The sequence below is a fragment of the Nicotiana attenuata genome, chromosome 3, assembly GCF_001879085.1.
Source record: "Nicotiana attenuata strain UT chromosome 3, NIATTr2, whole genome shotgun sequence".
Taxonomy (NCBI): Eukaryota; Viridiplantae; Streptophyta; class Magnoliopsida; order Solanales; family Solanaceae; genus Nicotiana; species Nicotiana attenuata.
The window spans coordinates 58,374,379-58,392,880 of NC_031991.1; the positions used below are offsets into that span (position 1 = coordinate 58,374,379).

Consider the following 18,502-nt stretch of genomic DNA (forward strand, 5'->3'; position numbering starts at 1 on the left):
GTGCAGCTCTCAACGACGAATGTCATCAAGCTTACTGAAAATTTACAAGCAGAGCCCTAAGCTTTATTAGCACTAAACGAGTTGAAGCTGCTCAAAAGGATGACTAACACGCCACCCTCCATGAGAAATTGAAAAGATCGCACCTATAAAAGTGGATCATCAAAATCAAGCAGTGCAACAAAATTATACCACATTTCATCATTCTAAATCAACCAAATTCACCAAATACATCTGATTCCAACAAATCCCAAAGATGGGGAATGGCATCTCTGGTTATATTCTTTACTACCAATCATGGATTGACAATGTAACTTCCCTATATATTTAACTGGTAAAACTGTACGTTGATTGTGATCACATTATTACTCCCCACCACCAAACATACCCATCATGTCCTTCGCGGAACCCATTTGTTTCATCAAGGTCTGTAGACCACCCATACCACCTATTTGTTTCAACATCTGAGGGGGAAGAACTTTGCTCATGTTTTGTGCATTCATGTTTCTGGACAAGGAACTCATCTCTCCCTTCTTTGGAATCTTAAGCCCCTTCATCTTGCTGCATATCTTGGCAAGTCGTTTGTATTCTTCCAACATCTCCATCACCTCCTGCACTAGGCGGCCAGATCCCCTAGCTATACGCATGATTCGAGATTCAGTCATAAGCTTTGGGTTGGTACTGTCCAATTCTGCAATTATGTTATCAATTTCAAATGAGAAGGTCGTAGCATTACTCTAACTAGCTTAACTGAATCAATAAAATGTAGCTCACTTGCCTTCATTAGTCATGGAGTCCATCATTGTCATATACCGCTTAATTTTTGCCTGACTTTCCTTTTCGCGACCTTTTGGCATCATCTCTGCACTAAATCCGGGAAGCATTGAAAAAACCTATACCACAAAAAAGGAACATAAATGATGTACAACAAGAATGATGTCAACCAACCTCTAGAAGGAAAAGCAAGTAGGCATGCACATGCTTTGTGAAAAAAGAAAAGAAAAAACAGACACAAAGAGTGGGGGGAACAGGAGACGAATTCCCATCCAATTAAACTAATGTTTCAAGGGTTAAAAATACTTTCGGAAAGAAAATCATTGCTCAGACTAGATTCAACTGATTTAAAATCCATAAATTTATTACCAAGAATAAGCTTCAAGATGCTTTAAAGTCAGTATATCAATATTTCATTTCGAGAAGCATCTAGTCTCCGATGGGCAAGTCAAGCTAAAAGCTAGGTCGTCCGGGAGCCAATTTAATTTGAGTGCACATATTAACACGAGTTTAAGTCCCATTGCTAACACTAATATTTGACCATAAATAATTTGCAAATAATGGAGGGGACATCCTTATTTGCAAATACTGAACTTCAATATTTGAAATATTGGTAAAACATTGAAAAGCTTGTTAGGAGCATTTCAAGTGATAGAATGGTTCAATCAAACAATAATTAACTTTTTTCAAGTGAAATTCATGTCCAAACACAATAACTTTGAAACTTTTTTTTTTAAACTTCAACTTCAAAGACTCTTCTTTTTTTTTTTTTTAAAATTCATCCAAAATATTGTCCAAACAGAACACTTTCAAATAATTTTTTTCAACTTCAACCAAATATTGTCCAAAACCCTACAAAGTGCTTTTTGTGATGAAATATAGCTCAAAGTAGCAATATAGAACAAGGAAAAACAAGCTAAGAGATATAGAGAGAAAGAGACAATTGTGTTATATTTCCTATCTATTACAAGGGCTTTATATAGGCATAAAAAGTAAAGAACCACTATTGTAAAATAGTGAGTGGGAATGGCCACTATTTAGTGGAATGGCCACTATTGAGAGAAATGACCTGAGTGGAATGGTTACTACATAAATACCCAGCATCGGTATAACCAACAAGATCAGCAATCATTGCCATAAAATAAGCCCATATCGGTAGTCCCTTTTAGATACCGCAATATGTGTTTGATTCCATTTCAATGTCTCCTTGTAGGAGCAAAGCTATATGTTCCTAAGACATTAACTGAAAAGGTTATGTCATAACTACAAGGCCTGACCATTCCACTCAATATTGGTCATTCCATCCATTTCAATGTCTCCTTGTAGGAGCAGAGCTATATGTTCCCTAAGACATTAACTGAAAAGGTTATGTCATAACTACAAGGCCTGACCATTCCACTCAATAGTGGTCATTCCATCAAATAGTGACAATTCCACTCACTATTTTACAATAGTGATTCTTCACTTTTCATGTCTTATAAAGACCTTGTAAAAGATAGGAAATATAACACAGTTGAAGAAGAACTAAGAATCTCTCCTCTCTTTCTCTCTAAATCTCTTAGCTTGTTGTTCCTTATTCTATATTATCACTTTGAGCTATATTTCATAATACATTGGAATGGAGCTTGAGTTAATGTCTTAGCAAGATATAGCTCTGCTCCTACAAGGAGACATTGGAATTGAATCAAACGCATATTGCGGTATCTAGAAGGGACTACCAATATGGGCTTATTTTATGACAATGATTGCAGTTCGATCTTGTTGGTTATGCCGATGCTGGGTATTTATCTGATCCACACAAGGCTCGATCTCAAACAGGCTATGTATTTACATGTGGAGGCACTGTCATATCTTGGCGATCGACTAAGCTATCAATCGTGGCTACTTCATCTAATCATGCTGAGATGATTGCTATTCATGAAGCAAGTCGAGAATGTGTATGGTTGAGGTCTATAACACATCTTATTCGAACCAAATATTTTGGTGTGCGACAAATATTTGCCCAATGCCCTTTTCCACCGCAACATTAGCATTCAGTTTTCTTAACCCTTTGCCTTCTCATCTTTCCCTTTCCACTTTTGGTAGTTATTTTTCTTTGGGGAATGATTAACACCAGGAAATTTCTTGCCACGACCTTTTCCATGCTTAGCATAATGAGAATACACCTCATCCATTTCAAGCAATGGTGTAGACCCAGTGGGTCGATTTTCGTGATTTCTCATAAGCAAGTCGTTGTTTCATTATTCAGCCACAAGGAGAAGAGAAATCAACTCAGAGTACTTCTTGAAACCTTTCTCTCGGTACTACTGTTGCAAGACCATATTGGAGGCATGAAACGTTGTGAACGTTTTTTTCAAGCATATCATAGTCAGTGATACTATCTCCACAGAGTTTCAACTTAGAAGTAATTCTAAACATCGCACAATTATATTCAGAAACAGACTTAAAGTCTTGGAGCCTCAGATTAGCCCAATCATATCGTGCTTGTGGAAGAGTGACCAACTTTAAGTTGTCATATTTTTCCTTTAAGCCATTCCACAAAACAAGTGTATCTTTGACGGTAAGATATTCTATTTTCAACCCTTCATCAAGGTGATAGTGCAAGAAAATCAAAGCCTTAGCACAGTATCTGGTAGATGTTTTATTTTTATCATTAATGGTGTCTCCAAGACCCATTGCATCTAAATGGATTTTTCAGCATCCAATACCCAGGTCATATAGTTCTTGCCCGAAATTTCAAGAGCAACGAACTTTCTTTTCATAATATCAGTCATAATTAAAAGAGGAGAAAAATTATACCTTAGGAGCTTCTTGAGACGGTAGAGTTTCGTGCTGATAACGTGTTATTGTTATAAGAAAAATTAAATTATGGTGGATGTCTACTCTTCTCCATTATCTCCATAACCTCCCCCGTGATCTTCCTCTCAAATGCTTAATGACATATTCAATGACATATTTATATAGTGACCATTCCACTCAATAGTGGCCATTTCTCTAAATAGTGGCCATTCCACTAAATAGTGGCCATTCTACTCACTATTTTACAATAGTGATTCTTCACTTTTCATGCCTATATAAAGGCCTTGTAATAGATAGGAAATATAACACAATTGAAGAAGAAATAAGAATCTCACCTCTCTTTCTCTCTATATCTCTTAGCTTGTTTTTCCTTGTTCTATATTGTTACTTTGAGCTATATTTCATAACACGTTATCAGCACGAGACTTTACCGTCTCAAAAAGCTCCTAAGGTATAATTCTTCTCCTTTTTTAATTATGATATTATGAAAAGAAAGTTCGCTGCCCTTGAAATTTCGGGCAAGAACTATATGACATAGGTGTTGGATGCTGAAATCCATTTAGATGCAATGGGTCTTGGAGACGCCAATAAAGATAAAAATAAAGCATGTAGCCAAAATTGTGCTAAGGCCTTGATTTTCTCGCGCCATCACATTGATGAAGGGTCGAAAATAAATATCTCACAGTCAAAGATCCACTTGTTTTTTGGAATGGCTTAAAAGAAAGATATGACAACTTAAAGTTGGTCACTCTTCTACAAGCAAGATATGATTGGGCTCATCTAAAGCTCCAAGACTTTAAGCCTATTTCTGAATATAATTCTGGGATGTCCAGAATTACTTCTAAATTGAAACTATGTGGAGATAGTATCACTGACTATGATATGCTTGAAAAAACTTTCACAACGTTTCATGACTCCAATATGGTCTTGCAACAGCAGTACCGAGAGAAAGGTTTCAAGAAGTACTCTGAGTTGATTTTTCTTCTCCTTGTGGCTGAACGAAACGACTTGCTTATGAGAAATCACGAAAATCGACCCACTGGGTCTACACCATTGCCTAAAGTGGATGAGGTGTATTCCCATTATACTAAGCGTGGAAAAGGCCGTGACCCTGTTAGTGGCCGTGGCCAAGGAAGAAATTTTCCTGATGTTAATCATTCTCCAAAGAAAAATAACTTCCAAAAGTGGAAAGGGAAAGATGAGAAGCCAAAGGCAAAGGGTTCAGAAACTGAATGGTCTCGTTGCGGTGGAAAAGAGCATTGGGCAAATATTTGTCGCACACCAAAACATTTGGTTGAGCTTTATCAAGCATCTCTAAAGAATAAAGACCCTGAAACTAATTTTGTCTACGACAATGTATTTGACATCACCCAAGGTGGATGTGTCAGATTTCTTTGAGCACCCTGATGGAAAAATAGACCACTTGATCAGTGGACTCGTGGTTAAAGATGATTGAGTAGTTTGATTAATGTTTTTTTTTTTGCATATTCGTAGTAACCAGTGAACAAACATTATATAATCACAGTTCTTTAAATGAGTAGTAGTCATTAGTATCAATTAGTACTATTTATTTTATGGAATAGTTTTAGCTCGTGTTAATTAAATATAGTTCTAGTATTCTATAACATATTTGTCCACACTCATAATATTTGTGTTCAAGCAAATGGTTTGTCAGCCTATAATATTTGTGTTCAAGCAAATGGTTCTTCTAAAACATACTTTATGGTAAAATTATTTGACACTGTTTTGTTTCAAATTGTTTTCTTAAACGCAATATTTATACCAAATGAATAGAAATGACTTGCGTCATATTCATAGCGTCATGGATTCACGTAATTAGCTATTTTTCTCTGCACATATATTTAATTCTTAATATATATCCCTTAAGTATTTCAACCAACATATAACTTCTATACCTTTGAGTATTTATACTGGTTGGAGAGTTTGACTTGGTATTTGTAGTCATAATCTGAGTTTGCTCGAAATTGCATTAAAAGGTCATTATTGAATAATTGGTTTAAATTTATTTCTTTCCTTTTTCTCTGAAAATACTACTCCTTACGTTTCAATTTATGTGAACTCATTTGACTGGGCACGGAGTTTAAGAAAAGAGAGAAGACTTTTGAACTTGTGGTGTAAAACAAAGCACATATATTTTGTGTCGCTATAAATCATTGCATAAAGGTAAATTGTTTCTAAATAGAGAAATGGATCATTCTTTTTGGCACGGACTAAAATGAAAATAGGTTCACATAAATTGAAACGGAGGGAGTAATATTTATTCATCTACTTCTTTTTATATGTCAAACCATGGGAAGCAAACACGGATATCTCTCAAAGGAAACTTGGATAAAAGTTCAATCGTAAAAATATTTGCTTAATTGATTCATGTACGACACGTACAATATTCAAAGAGAAGAAATATTTCTCTCATTTAAATATGAATAAGGCAGATGTTCCTACAATTTCTGGTAGTAGTAATCTAATTAAAGGCTCTGAAAGAGCTACTATAACTCTACCTAAGGGAACAATACTTATTAGAGAATGCAATGTTCTCCTCCAAGTCCAAGAGGAACTTGTTGAGTTCTAAAGATATCCGCCGAAAAGGATTTCATATTGAGACAATAGATGAGAATAACCTCGAATATCTCATCGTTACCAAGAATGTTCTGGCTAGAAAAAGGTTATTGAGAAGTTCCCATCTTTATCTTGTGGCCTGTATTGGACAAGAATTAGTGCAATGAGGCACATTCTGCCGTAAACCAAAAGGTTACTAATTCAAATATTTTATACTTTGGCATGATCGATTGGGACATCCTGGATCAATTATGATGAGACAAATTATAGATAACTCAAATGGGCATCCATTAAAGAATTTAAAGATTCTTTTAAATAATGAATTTTCTTGCACTTCTTTTGTTATCAAGGCAAGTTAATTATTAGACCATCACCAACAAAGGTTGGGATTGAGTCCCCTGCGTTTTTGGAACATATATAAGGGGATATTTGTGGGCATTTGCAAAATTAATGGCACAAATAATCCGATCACGGGCACAATTTCCCAATAATCCAATTAAGTCTATTAGACTTGATAATGCTCCTGAATTTTCGTCCCAAGCATTTAATGATTATTGCTTATCAATTGGGATAAAAGTGGAAAATCCTATAGCCCATGTTCACACTCAAAATGGCCCTGCAGATTCTTTGATTAAACGTCTACAATTGATAGCAAGACCGTTACTCATGAAAACGAGGTTACCCACTTCGGTTGAGGGTCATGCCATTTTGCATGCAGTAATCGTAGTTCGTATCAGACCGACAAATTATCATAAATATTCCCTTTTATATTCCCGTTACAATTAGTTTTGGGTCATGAACCTAATATATCCCATTTAAGAATTTTTGGGTGCGCAGTATATGTGCCTATAGCACAGTCATATCGCACCAAGATGACTCCCCAAAGAAGGTTAGGAATATATGTTGGGTTTGAACCTCCCTCCATTATTCGCTACCTCGAAACATTAACGGGAGATTTGTGAGATTTGTTCACTGCCCGATTTGCAGATTGTCGATTCGATGAGTCATTTTTCCCAAAATTAGGGGGAGAAATTGGTGAAACCAAACGGGAAATTTTGTGAAAAAATCCATCATTATCTCATCTTGATCCACGTGCCTCTATTTGTGTGCAAAGATTATCCATTTGTAGAAAATAGCGAATCAAATGTGAGATGCATTTACGGATTTGAAAAGGATAACGAAACCACATATCACTGCAGAAATGTTCCAATCCGTATTAATGTCCCTGCTGGACAATCTTCTCTTCTCATAGCTAATGAGTCAAAAGCATGCCTAAAGCGTGGCAGACCATTGGATTCTAAGGATCGAAATCCTAGAAAAAGGAAAATAAATGATCAAGATGACACTACGAACGAGTCTCATAAAGAAACCCATGATTTAACCAATCCTGAAATTCATGAGGAAATCAATGAGCCTGCGATTCAAGAAAATAAGAAACTATCAATAAACCCAATCGATATTGAGACAGATTTGAATCGATTGAATATAGTGGAGGATTATGTTTTTGTATACAATGTTACATATAGCATTATGCAAGATAATGAGGATCATGAACCTTAATCTGTTGGAGAATGTCGACAAAGACGTGATTGGCCAAAATGGCAAGAAGCAATCCAATCTGAGTTGGATTCTCTTGCGAAACGTGAAGTTTTTAGGTCTGTAGTCCAAACACCTAATGGTGTTAAGCCTGTTGGCTATAAATGGGTCTTTGTACGTAAAAGGAATGAGAAAAATGAGGTACAAAGATATAAGGCACACCTTGTTGCACAAGGATTTTCACAAAGGCCCGATGTCGATTATGAAGAGACGTATTATCCTCTTATAGATGTTATAACGTTCCGTTATCTCATTAGTTTTGCTGTCCATGAAAAGCTTGACATGCATTTAATGGATGTGGTTACAGCCTACCTTTACGGCTCACTTGTAATGAGATATACATGAAAATTTTTGAGGTATTTAAAATGCCTAACGCACATAATTCAAAGTCCCGAAAAATGTTTTCAATCAAATTGCAAAGATCTTTGTATGGTCTTAAAGCAATCAGGAATAATGTGATATAACCGCCTTAGTAAGTATTTCTTAAAGGAATGTTATATAAATGATGCCATTTGTCCATGTGTTTTTATAAAGAAAACAACATCGGAGTTTGTTATACGAGTTTGTTGTACTTGCTGTATATGTTGATGACATAAACCTTATTGGAATTGTAGAGATCGAAATTTTAACGGATCAAGCTAAATCCTAAATTAAAGATACTACAGGACTTGAGAAATCCCAGGAGTCTATTAGGGCTATTGGGAGGTTACTCTACCCTAAACCCTAACTCACACCTGTATAAAGGGATACATATTCCCTTAAAGAGGCGTCTCAAAAATCCCATAAACTCTTGGGATATTCACAAAGAGATCAAAATATGGCAGGATACTTCTTGACAATCAAATAGTTCAAGAAGCTGGAGATCAAATACATTTCCAGGAGGTCTGCACATCCTACATTCGAGAAATCGCTGCTTCAGCCTTTGAATCATGGAGATAATCAAGAGAGAATAATCAAGGGAGAAACAAAATTGTACTCACAATTGATTAGTAAAAATATTTTTCTTTTATTTTGTGATTGCAATTTCTTTTTCATATGCCAAAATTTTTATTGCAAACAGGAACTCCTACAGAACTCCAAAAGGCAATTGATAATTTAAAGAAGGAATTCCAGATGAAAGATCTTGGAAAGACAAAATTATGTCTTGGTTGGCAAATTGAACATTTGGCGAACGGGACTTTTGTTCATCAATCTGCCTACAAAGAAAAGGTATTGATACGATTTTACATGGATGGGGCACATCCATTAAGTACTTCGATGATTGTTCGATCACTTGATGTGAATAAGGATCCGTTCCGACCTCAAGAAAAGAATGAAGAGCTTCTTGGTCCTGAAGTACTATATCTTAGTGCAATTGGTGCACTAATGTATCTTGCTAACACTACAAGGCCTGACATAACTTTTCCAGTTAATGTCTTGGCAAGATATAGTTCTGCTCCTACAAGGAGACAATGGAATGGAATCAAACACACATTGCGGTATCTAAAAGGGACTAATGATATGGGCTTATTTTATGGCAATGATTGCAGTCCCAATCTTGTTGGTTATCCCGATGCTGGGTATTTATCTGACTCACACAAGGCTCGATCTCAAACAGGCTACATGTTTACATATGGAGGCACTGCCATTATTTGGCGATCGACTAAGTAATCAATCGTGGTTACTTCATCTAATCATGCTGAGATAATTGTTATTCATGAAGCAAGTCAAGTGTATGGTTGAGGTCTATAATACATCTTATTCGAGACAAATGTGGTTTGAAGTGTGACAAACTACCCACAATTTTATATGAAGACAATGCAGCATGCATAACCCAATTGAAGGGAGGATTCATAAAAGGAAATAGGACAAAGCACATTTCACCAAAGTTATTTTTCGCACATGATTTTCAAAAGAATGGTGATATCAATGTGCAACAGATCCGTTCAAGTGATAATATGGCTAATTTGTTAGCCAAATCTCTAGCGACGTCAACCATCAAGAAACGAGTGTACAAAACTGGGATGCGAAGGCTCAAGGATGGGAATTGATGCTCTCATCATGGGGAGTTAATACGCGGTGTACTCTTTTCCCTTACAAGGTTTTGTTCCACAGGTTTTCCTTGCAAGGTTTTTAACGAGACAACCAAAAAGCGTATTTCTAAACATGTGTACTCTTTTTCGTTCAGTAGGATTTTTTTCCATAGGTTTTTTTTTTCTAATAAGGTTTTAACGAGGCACATTATCTATGGACATCCAAGGGGGAGTGTTATAAGAAAAATTAAATTATGGTGGATGTCTACTTTCTCCATTATCTCTATAACCTCCCCATGATCTTCCTCTCAAATGCTTAATGACATATTTATGTAGCGACCATTCCACTCAATAGTGGCCATTTCTCTCAATAGTGGTCATTCCACTAAATAGTGATCATTCCACTCACTATTTTACAATAGTGATTCTTCACTTTTCATGCCTATATAAAGGCCTTGTAATAGATAGAAAATATAACACAATTGAAGAAATAAGAATCTCTCCTCTTTTTCACTCTATATATCTTAGCTTGTTTTTCCTTGTTCTATATTGTTACTTTGAGCTATATTTCATAACATTTTTCTTACAACATGTTCCAACTATTTTCAGTTGGATATCAAATTCTTTCAACATTTTTTTTGAAGACAAATTCTTTCAACATTTGGTGAAATCCTTTTGCCATTTAAAATCCTAACAGTTTTTGTAATGGATAGCAATATAGGAAAATAAAATCGCCATTATGAAAAAGTTTACGTGTAAACAACAGAGTTTCCTACTGACAAATTTAAATTCTTGGAAGGATTTAAGTCTACCAATCCAAATAGATCTTAAATCAACTAGCAGGCTCCAAATGATCTTCAATTTTCTCAAGTTAACAGATCAATTTTTATAGGTTTCCAAAACAGAACTAGGACAAATGGAAACAAGCCTAAGAGATTTTCTAGAAGAACTATGAACAAAACAAATTGTTTTGGAAACAAATGATTTTAGGTTTGGCTATCGAAAACAACTGTTATGAACTTCTGAAATGATATTACTAAATCCCTAAACCATTGTAACCAACTTCATATGGTTAGAAATCCCAGAAATATTAGGAAATCGTCTTCATTTGCAACTAAATTTGCCATTGAAAAACTTAAAAAACAAAGCAGGAAAAAAGAGGAAGGTAAAGGAAGGGAGAAAGAAAAGAGGGAAAGAGAAATGAGGAGGGGGAGGGACTGTTTGCCCATAAGGTTCAAAAAGCATAAAGTAATAAGAATTGGCCTAGAAATGTCGCAACCTCTTACCTCAATGAACAAAAAGGGGGCTGAAATCAAAATTTTAGAAATTAGAAACCAAGACTGAAATCACTGATTTCTATTACCAACTTGTATTTTCATGTTGTTTTTAAACCCAACACCAAAACTGTTTGTTCCAGAGAAAGCCAGGAAACCAAAAATATTAGTTCTGGATTTGTGTCATGAATGGTATAAAATTCAGAAAATTTGCCAAGTTTCAAAAGAGAAGGGGGGGGGGGGGGGGTAAGTCAGATTAATGTATGTGAGTAGCAAACCTGCCCAAGAGGACCCATTTTTAGCATGTTCTGAAATTGCTCGTACATAATCCTGAAGGTAAAATGTCCTTCAGATAACTTCTGAAGAAGCTCAGGCTGTTGATCCATTGGGACCACGTCTTGTATCTTGTTCACCAATCCAGACAAGTCACCCATGCCTGGTAGATATTTCAGGAGAACAAAGTCAATGGCGGTGGAAAGAGGAACATAGTCCAAGCAAAGTTGACAATATCATCAGAAGAGATACAAACCTAAAAGACGGCTGACAAATGGTTTAACATCAAAAGTTTCAAACTCGTCCATGTGTTCACCAGTTCCAATAAATATGACCGGACTTTTAGTTGCAGCAACTCTGCATATGGAAAGAGCAAAATAGCAAATATATAAATCAAAAGAAACAGGTCATAAAAATTCACCAGAACATTTGGAGAAAACTTGATCCTACTTATAATTTGAGAATATCAATAACCAAATCCTTGTGAAGGCCCCAAGGGGATATGTCCTAGTGGTTGTGGCACAGAGTAACAATCTGGATATCCAAAGTCTGTATCCCAGTTACAGCACTAGATGTGAGCCCATCTGCTCCTGCCTTGGTGAGCAAGACTACCACGCTAACTTGTGCCCGTGGGCTGCACAGGCTGTCTAGTGGATTAGTTGAGGCGCCCGCAAGATAGCAAACTTGACCCAGACACCACCGATTTTAAAAAATCCGTGTAAACAAAAGATACATATATCTGCTACAGAGGCAGTGAAGGTTTTTTTTTCCATGATGCAGTAAAAGTTGCAATTTTGCTGCTTTTTGAACCATAAAGCAACTTTAAAATTCAAGGCTTCAAGATAAGTGATATTGTCGTACCGATGTACAAACCAAATCATGTGTTGAAATTTCAAGGCTTAAGCAGTAGTTCAATTGTTTACGGTTACAAATGCGCATCAATTGTTCAGCATCAATTTCTAGATCTTGTTGGATAAAAAATAATCATTTTCTGCAGAGTATCTTAATGGTTTACTAGAGTATTTATGAGACAGGAACTCATAACCAGAAAGAAGCAAATTAACAGCCTGTATCACTCCCAAAAGCAACAACAGCTGCAGCAGCCTGCAACTTTGAGCTACCATAGGTGAAGTTTCTAATCTTAAAGAACTGACATCATGAGCTTAATATATGTTCCATATTTGGCAGCTTACCGAGAACAATAAGAAGAAAAAACTTTAAGGCTACATCCAAGTCATTAAATACTTACGCACTTAGAGCACCACCTCCTTTTGCATGGCCATCCATCTTAGTAATAATCACGGCTCCAACTGCAACACTTTGCCTAAATGCTTGAGCTTGATCAAAAGCAGCTTGTCCGATACTACTATCCATAACAAATATCACGAGATCTGGTTTCTGGAGAAAACGATAAGATGAGCATCTAATGAAAGGAAACAAATATTAGAGAAGAGTAAAACATACCGTTGCTTCAGAAACTTGTCGCATCTCTTCAAAAAGAGCTGCTTCTTGTTTGTGGCGCCCACTGGTATCCACAATTATTAGATCACAATTTTCCTTCTTAAATGTTTCTACACCGTCCACAGCTATTTTCACTGGGTCTGATTCTGTATAGCTGTTGCAGAAACATTTATTCAGTTTAATCAAGATGGCCTGAAGTGCTGATTAGAACAATGATGCAGTTCAAAATGACTTGATTGTTAATTACAGGTTCAGTCCTATTCAGCAAGAGACACAAAAACGGTAGATTCTACTCAAAGCAGGTAAACTTTATATCCCAATAACCTAATAAGAATAGGAATGGCTTTTTCCTCCCTCCTCCTTTACCTTTTGGGGAGAATTCGGCTTAAAAGAATTTTAAAGAAAACGTTGACGCGAAAGGTAGACTATTTTCTGCCAAATAGGAGAGGCAATTTGATGGCCAGAAATTCAACAGTGAATTATGCAATATGCTTTTTTTGTTCCCTTCTACCACTCAGAGTGCCATATCATTAGCTAATGGGGCACACTCGATGCCTAAAAGTTTAGAATAAATTTTCGGTGTTCTTTCACGGTCATGAAAAAGGATTTACAAATGATAGATAGTGGACTAGGAAGTAGGATGCTCAAGTGTAGTGGAGAAACTATTTAGAATGCTCAAGTGTAGTGGAGAAACTAATTACTAGAGACAGAGGTAACTATAGATAGATCATCTAGTTGAGTTTTAACCAATATCATCCTTATTGTTTCACCTAATTTTCATTACATCCTTATAGTATCCCACTTAACAGAAAACATCTTTTAAGTATTCAAAACCTGGCCAAAAACATCCCTCCGTTTATTTTTCCATCTTTTCTAACGGAAGTTTCTCTTTTGTCACGTGTAGTGCTTCTTCAACTTTTTACTTCTTTTAAAAAATTTCCAACAATCTGTTCAAAGAATAAAAAAAGCATTGTCTGAACATTAAACCTAAGCATCTTCACCGAAGATTTATCCTTTCTTCTCTTTACATTCAAAACCTCGCAGATCCAACCTATATCACTAGATTCCTCTCATATTTTCAGTGAGCTTACGAGAGAAAAAGAATGGGAAAGGGAAAGCTCAATCCGGAGAATGAGACTGTAGAAATACATAGCAGAAAACCCTGTATTAAACCTTGCAGATATATGGCACTTCGTCAAGAAAAAGGACACAATTCTGTGAATTAAAGAACTAAAGCCCAGTTTGTATTCTTCTTCTTTTCCCTCATCTTCCCAGAAAACTCAACTTATTTGTATGGTCAGTTTGTCTTAATTTAGCTACTAACAAAGAGATGCAAGCTAAGGAGTATGAAGTGATGATTTTGATCGGCAGTTTGGAAAATACCACCCAATGTTGAAGCAGTTTTGTCGAAATATAGAAATGTCACTTAGCAACAAATTAAATAAGGTTTGCGTTTTGGTTGATGCTGCTTTCATTGACTACATTCCTGAACTTCGAAAAGAGATCGCCGACTTTCCAGAAATACGAAGGAAGCTCACTCGATTGAGAAAGAGCTAAGAGCAATAATTTTTTGAAGAAGGTGCTACAGTGTTGCTGATTTTATGTCATTCAGCAATTGTTTTTGTTTTCTAAAGAGTTTGTGCAAAATTTTGTAAGGAAAACAAAGAAGGATACATGAAGTCCATGTTCCATTAGAATAAAATGAAAAAGTTAACAGAGGGATTTTTTGGATAAGTTTTGAAAACTTAAGGGATGTTGCCTGTTATGTGAGATAGTATAAGGATGTAATGAAAGTTAGAGTGCAACAATAGGGATGATATTGGTCAAAAACTCTCATTTAGTTACTCTAACGGATTGAGATTTATTAGTAGTGTAGATGATGACTCTTGGGCAACCGGCAGCTAATCAACTTTAATCTGGTAACATTTCTTAGCAAAGTACCATTCAATTTTCACTATGCACCAGGCAATGCTTCTCAGATTTCATCCCACAATTACCTAATCTAAATGCATTAAAATTGGCAACTCTTATGGACCTATGGCATGGTTTATTGATTGAATTAACCAAGCAAAAAATGACTAATTTCAGCTTATTCTGTCAGGAAGAAGAACAGAGTAACATTGATCATCATTACTCAATACTCATAAGATAGTAGAATGAGCATCATGCTTCTAAACGTGTGTACTGTGGAGATAAGAATAAAACTAACAGATTCAGAAGAGGATATACCTTCCATAAAAGGGAATTTTAGCTTTTGTTGCATTCTGCTTCAATTGATCGAATGCACCAGCTCTGAATGTATCTGCACACACTAGAGCCGGCTTCCACCCTTTTTTCTGGTGGTAAAAAGCATATTTTGTACATGTTGTAGTTTTTCCAGACCCTGCCCGGAATTACAAATAAATAAGAGTACCCTCTTGTAATTGAAAAATAAACGAGCTTGTAATTCTTCATTATAATAAAAAATTAATGCTAGCTCGGGTATTAGCTTTGCTACAATACCATAGAACATAAAACCAAAGTAGAAAATCAAATGAACACACCTTGCAAACCAACAAACATTACAACACTAGGTTTCCCTTTTTTTGGTGTAAATGAAGGCTTCCCAGGGTCCAATATCTTGCACAGCTCATCGAACACAGCCTATACAATTGAAAAAATGCAGTTAATTTCCAGCCTGTTATGAACAAGTTTCAGCAATTGATATAAAACATTAAAGAAAAAGAATATTGAACCTTTTGGATGATCCTACGCTTGTTGTGTCCAGCGGCAAGATCATCAAGATTGACAATTTTTTTGATATTTGTGGACATATCGCGGACAAGTTTAAATTGAACATCGGACTGGAGAAGAGCACGTGTGATCTCATTGAGGCATTCGTTAAGGACCTTTTCATCAATGATTGTGGCATTGCTCATCTGCTGGAGAGCACGCGAGATGCTCCCCCCTAATTGTGCTAACACCATCTTGACGTAGATCTAGAAGCAGATCGATTACTGAAATCAACAACTAGAACACTGGGCGCTTAAGGGAAATTAAGTTCGTGAAAGGAAATTGATTAGGGATACGTCTTTGGGGAGGAAAATTTGTTCACCGGCGGTAGAGTTTCCAACGGTTTACTTATAAGGATATGCTTTGGCGAGAGAGAGGAGGAACGCCGTCTTTTTGGGACCCGGATCCGAGAACTCGAACCAAACCCTCTTGTTTTTGTGGGCCCGGACTTCAGAAAATATAAGAAAAGAACTAAAATTGTGATTCAGTTAAATATATGTTTCAAGTATTTCAAAATAAATTGTTTAAACCTTTTATATAATGAATCTTTTATGATACTGTTTTCGAAATATATGAGATAAATGCGAAAATAATAAAATAACATAATTTGATCTAATCAAAAAATAAATTGATGAAAATTCTTATGTTTTCCTATTTGATATCATAAAATTTAATAACAAAAATAATCACATTATATCATATAGAAAATGCGATGATAATTTAGTACTTGATAATTATATTTTATCTGGAAATTTATGATATTTCATGTTTCATAGATTTGAAAATTGGATATTTCAAAAATCTAATTATCTTATGTAATAAATTTGTAAAAAGGATTATTCATTTTTGTATTTTATATTTCATAAATTTTATTCAGTCTATTTCATTTTATGCTATACTATTTTCGTTTTAGCTTTTAGAAAAATAACATCACTTTACACGAAAGCATCTCGCGTTCACGAATGATTATGAAAGAGGTCACACCCCAAGGGTGTGAATTTGATAGACTACCCTAATACAAACATTGATGGCTACTTCAATAGTTCGAACCAGTGACATATAGATTATATGGAGGCAATTTTATTGTTGCTTTAAGGCTCCCCTTCGAAAATGACATCTTTTTATATTTAAAAATAATTTAATTTTTTATTTTTCTTTAATAACATTATTTTATTTCATGATATATTTAAGATTACATACTAAAATAGTTTTTCTTATTTCCACTTTAAAATGAACCAGTGAGAGTACTTTGTAGAACTTTCAATTTGTTTATTTAATTTGTAGTTTAGAGCCCATTTGGATTACCTGATTGTAAATAGCTGATAAGTTTGGAGTGCCGAAAAGCATTTTTAAGTGCTAAAACTGCTTTTTTTAATTAAGCATTTACGTGTTTAGATACTGATAATAAGCAATTAATGTGTTTAGCAGAAAAATACTGATAAGCAGTTCTTTTATTAAAATGACTAAAGTATCCTTAAAATTTTCATAAAAGATTATAAATTAAGAAGTTTCTTTGCAAAGAAAAGGATGAAAAACGAATATGGAACGAAGAGAAAGTTAGAAAATTTATTTTAGAAAAAATATTTTGTGAATTAAAAAATATTATAAAGAATAAACTAGTAAAAACATGATCAAACTAAAAGTGTTAAAAAGTCATAAGTTGGGCGACCAAAACTGATTTTAGTTTAGGAGCGGCTTATAAGCAAGTTTTATAAGCTTAGTCAACGCCCTCTTCTGCCCATTGGATGAGTAGTAGTTAAATTTATGTGGCTGTTGTGTATACTTCCAGTGGAGCTTCAGTTGCCATTTGAGGACATGGAGGCTGCCGCATTGCGACCTACAAAATTTCCGGCGAGATGTTCCGCCTCAACCTCAATGTCGTCTCTTCAGCCGCCGTCTGCATCCGTTGGATTCCTCGTTCCAAAATCTTTCAGAATGATTTCCTCCTTTAAGACGCCCATAATTGCCCGAGCTTCCGACCCCAAAACTGACCAACCAAATCCCAGCACTGATGAATCTGGCTTTCCTTTCCTACCACAGGTTACCCGCAGTCTCTCCCTTTAACTCCTCTCAGAACAATTAACTTTTCGTTAATCACAATTTTCACGATCATTTTGGCAATATTTTCAAAATCTTAACGAGTAATTTATTGTATCTTATTTTACTATACATACTACTACTCACTTGTGATGTCGTTGTGAAATTTTATGACAAGCAGGAGGATGTAAACTTCTTATTAAAACTGGGAGTGGGTTCAGTCGCGGGAGGAGCTGCAATAAAGTACGGAAGCGTTATTTTCCCAGAGATAACAAGACCAAATATTACATTGGCTCTCTTGATGATATCAGCTCCGGTGGTTGTTGCCGCTGTGCTCTTGTTTTTGCAAAGTCGTGCAGATTCAAATGAGTAACAATCACGCTCATTTTTGGATGAACAAGCTCTGCAGCAATCTCTTGGACTGTACCAAAATGGAAAGTCTGGGCAATGGGCGTTAGGAACTCTGTAATTTGTATCCAATTGTTTTATCCTATTCAAAATGGTCGGATATTATTTTCCATTCATTCTTAGTTGTTTACTTTTTGACTTTGTAATCCCGTAGAAAATAGACGAACCCACAATAATGATAGCATTTACAAAAGTCTTTGGAAATGGTTCGGGCAATGAGTAGTTAGTTAATGATAAGGTTAAACATAAAGGAAGAAAAATGTCTTTCTCTTGATTTAATATAGTAAACAAGTAAAAATAAAAATATATTTTTAGCGTAGTGGACAAATAAGAATCAACGGACGAGTAGTTCGCATAATCTTGTGGTTTCTTTTTTCAGTGTAAAGCATGCGTGGTGAAACTCTGTCACCAACAATTGGACGGTAAGTATTATGGGGGACGCAATTATTACGGTGATGCCTTTTTAACACCGAGTTTGGGAACTGATAAATCTACTTAACTTACAATTAGGCAGGATATCCG

At 35.6% G+C, this 18,502-nt stretch overlaps 2 protein-coding genes across 2 annotated transcripts; one reads left to right on the forward strand and one right to left on the reverse strand.

The window, feature by feature from the left end:
• LOC109223831 (signal recognition particle 54 kDa protein 1) lies at positions 160 to 16,021 on the reverse strand. Its single transcript, XM_019388271.1, has 9 exons — positions 15,499 to 16,021; positions 15,307 to 15,406; positions 14,993 to 15,146; positions 12,767 to 12,917; positions 12,552 to 12,700; positions 11,559 to 11,659; positions 11,308 to 11,465; positions 776 to 890; positions 160 to 688 (listed from the first exon to the last, which is right to left on the reverse strand). The coding sequence occupies exons 1-9, from the start codon at positions 15,727 to 15,729 to the stop codon at positions 363 to 365; spliced, it is 1,485 nt and encodes a 494-aa protein (XP_019243816.1). The 5' UTR covers positions 15,730 to 16,021; the 3' UTR covers positions 160 to 362.
• On the forward strand, positions 17,241 to 18,173 carry LOC109224673. The gene is made up of 2 exons (XM_019389206.1): positions 17,241 to 17,575; positions 17,754 to 18,173. Exons 1-2 carry the CDS (start codon positions 17,300 to 17,302, stop codon positions 17,943 to 17,945), a joined length of 468 nt encoding a protein of 155 aa, XP_019244751.1. The 5' UTR covers positions 17,241 to 17,299; the 3' UTR covers positions 17,946 to 18,173.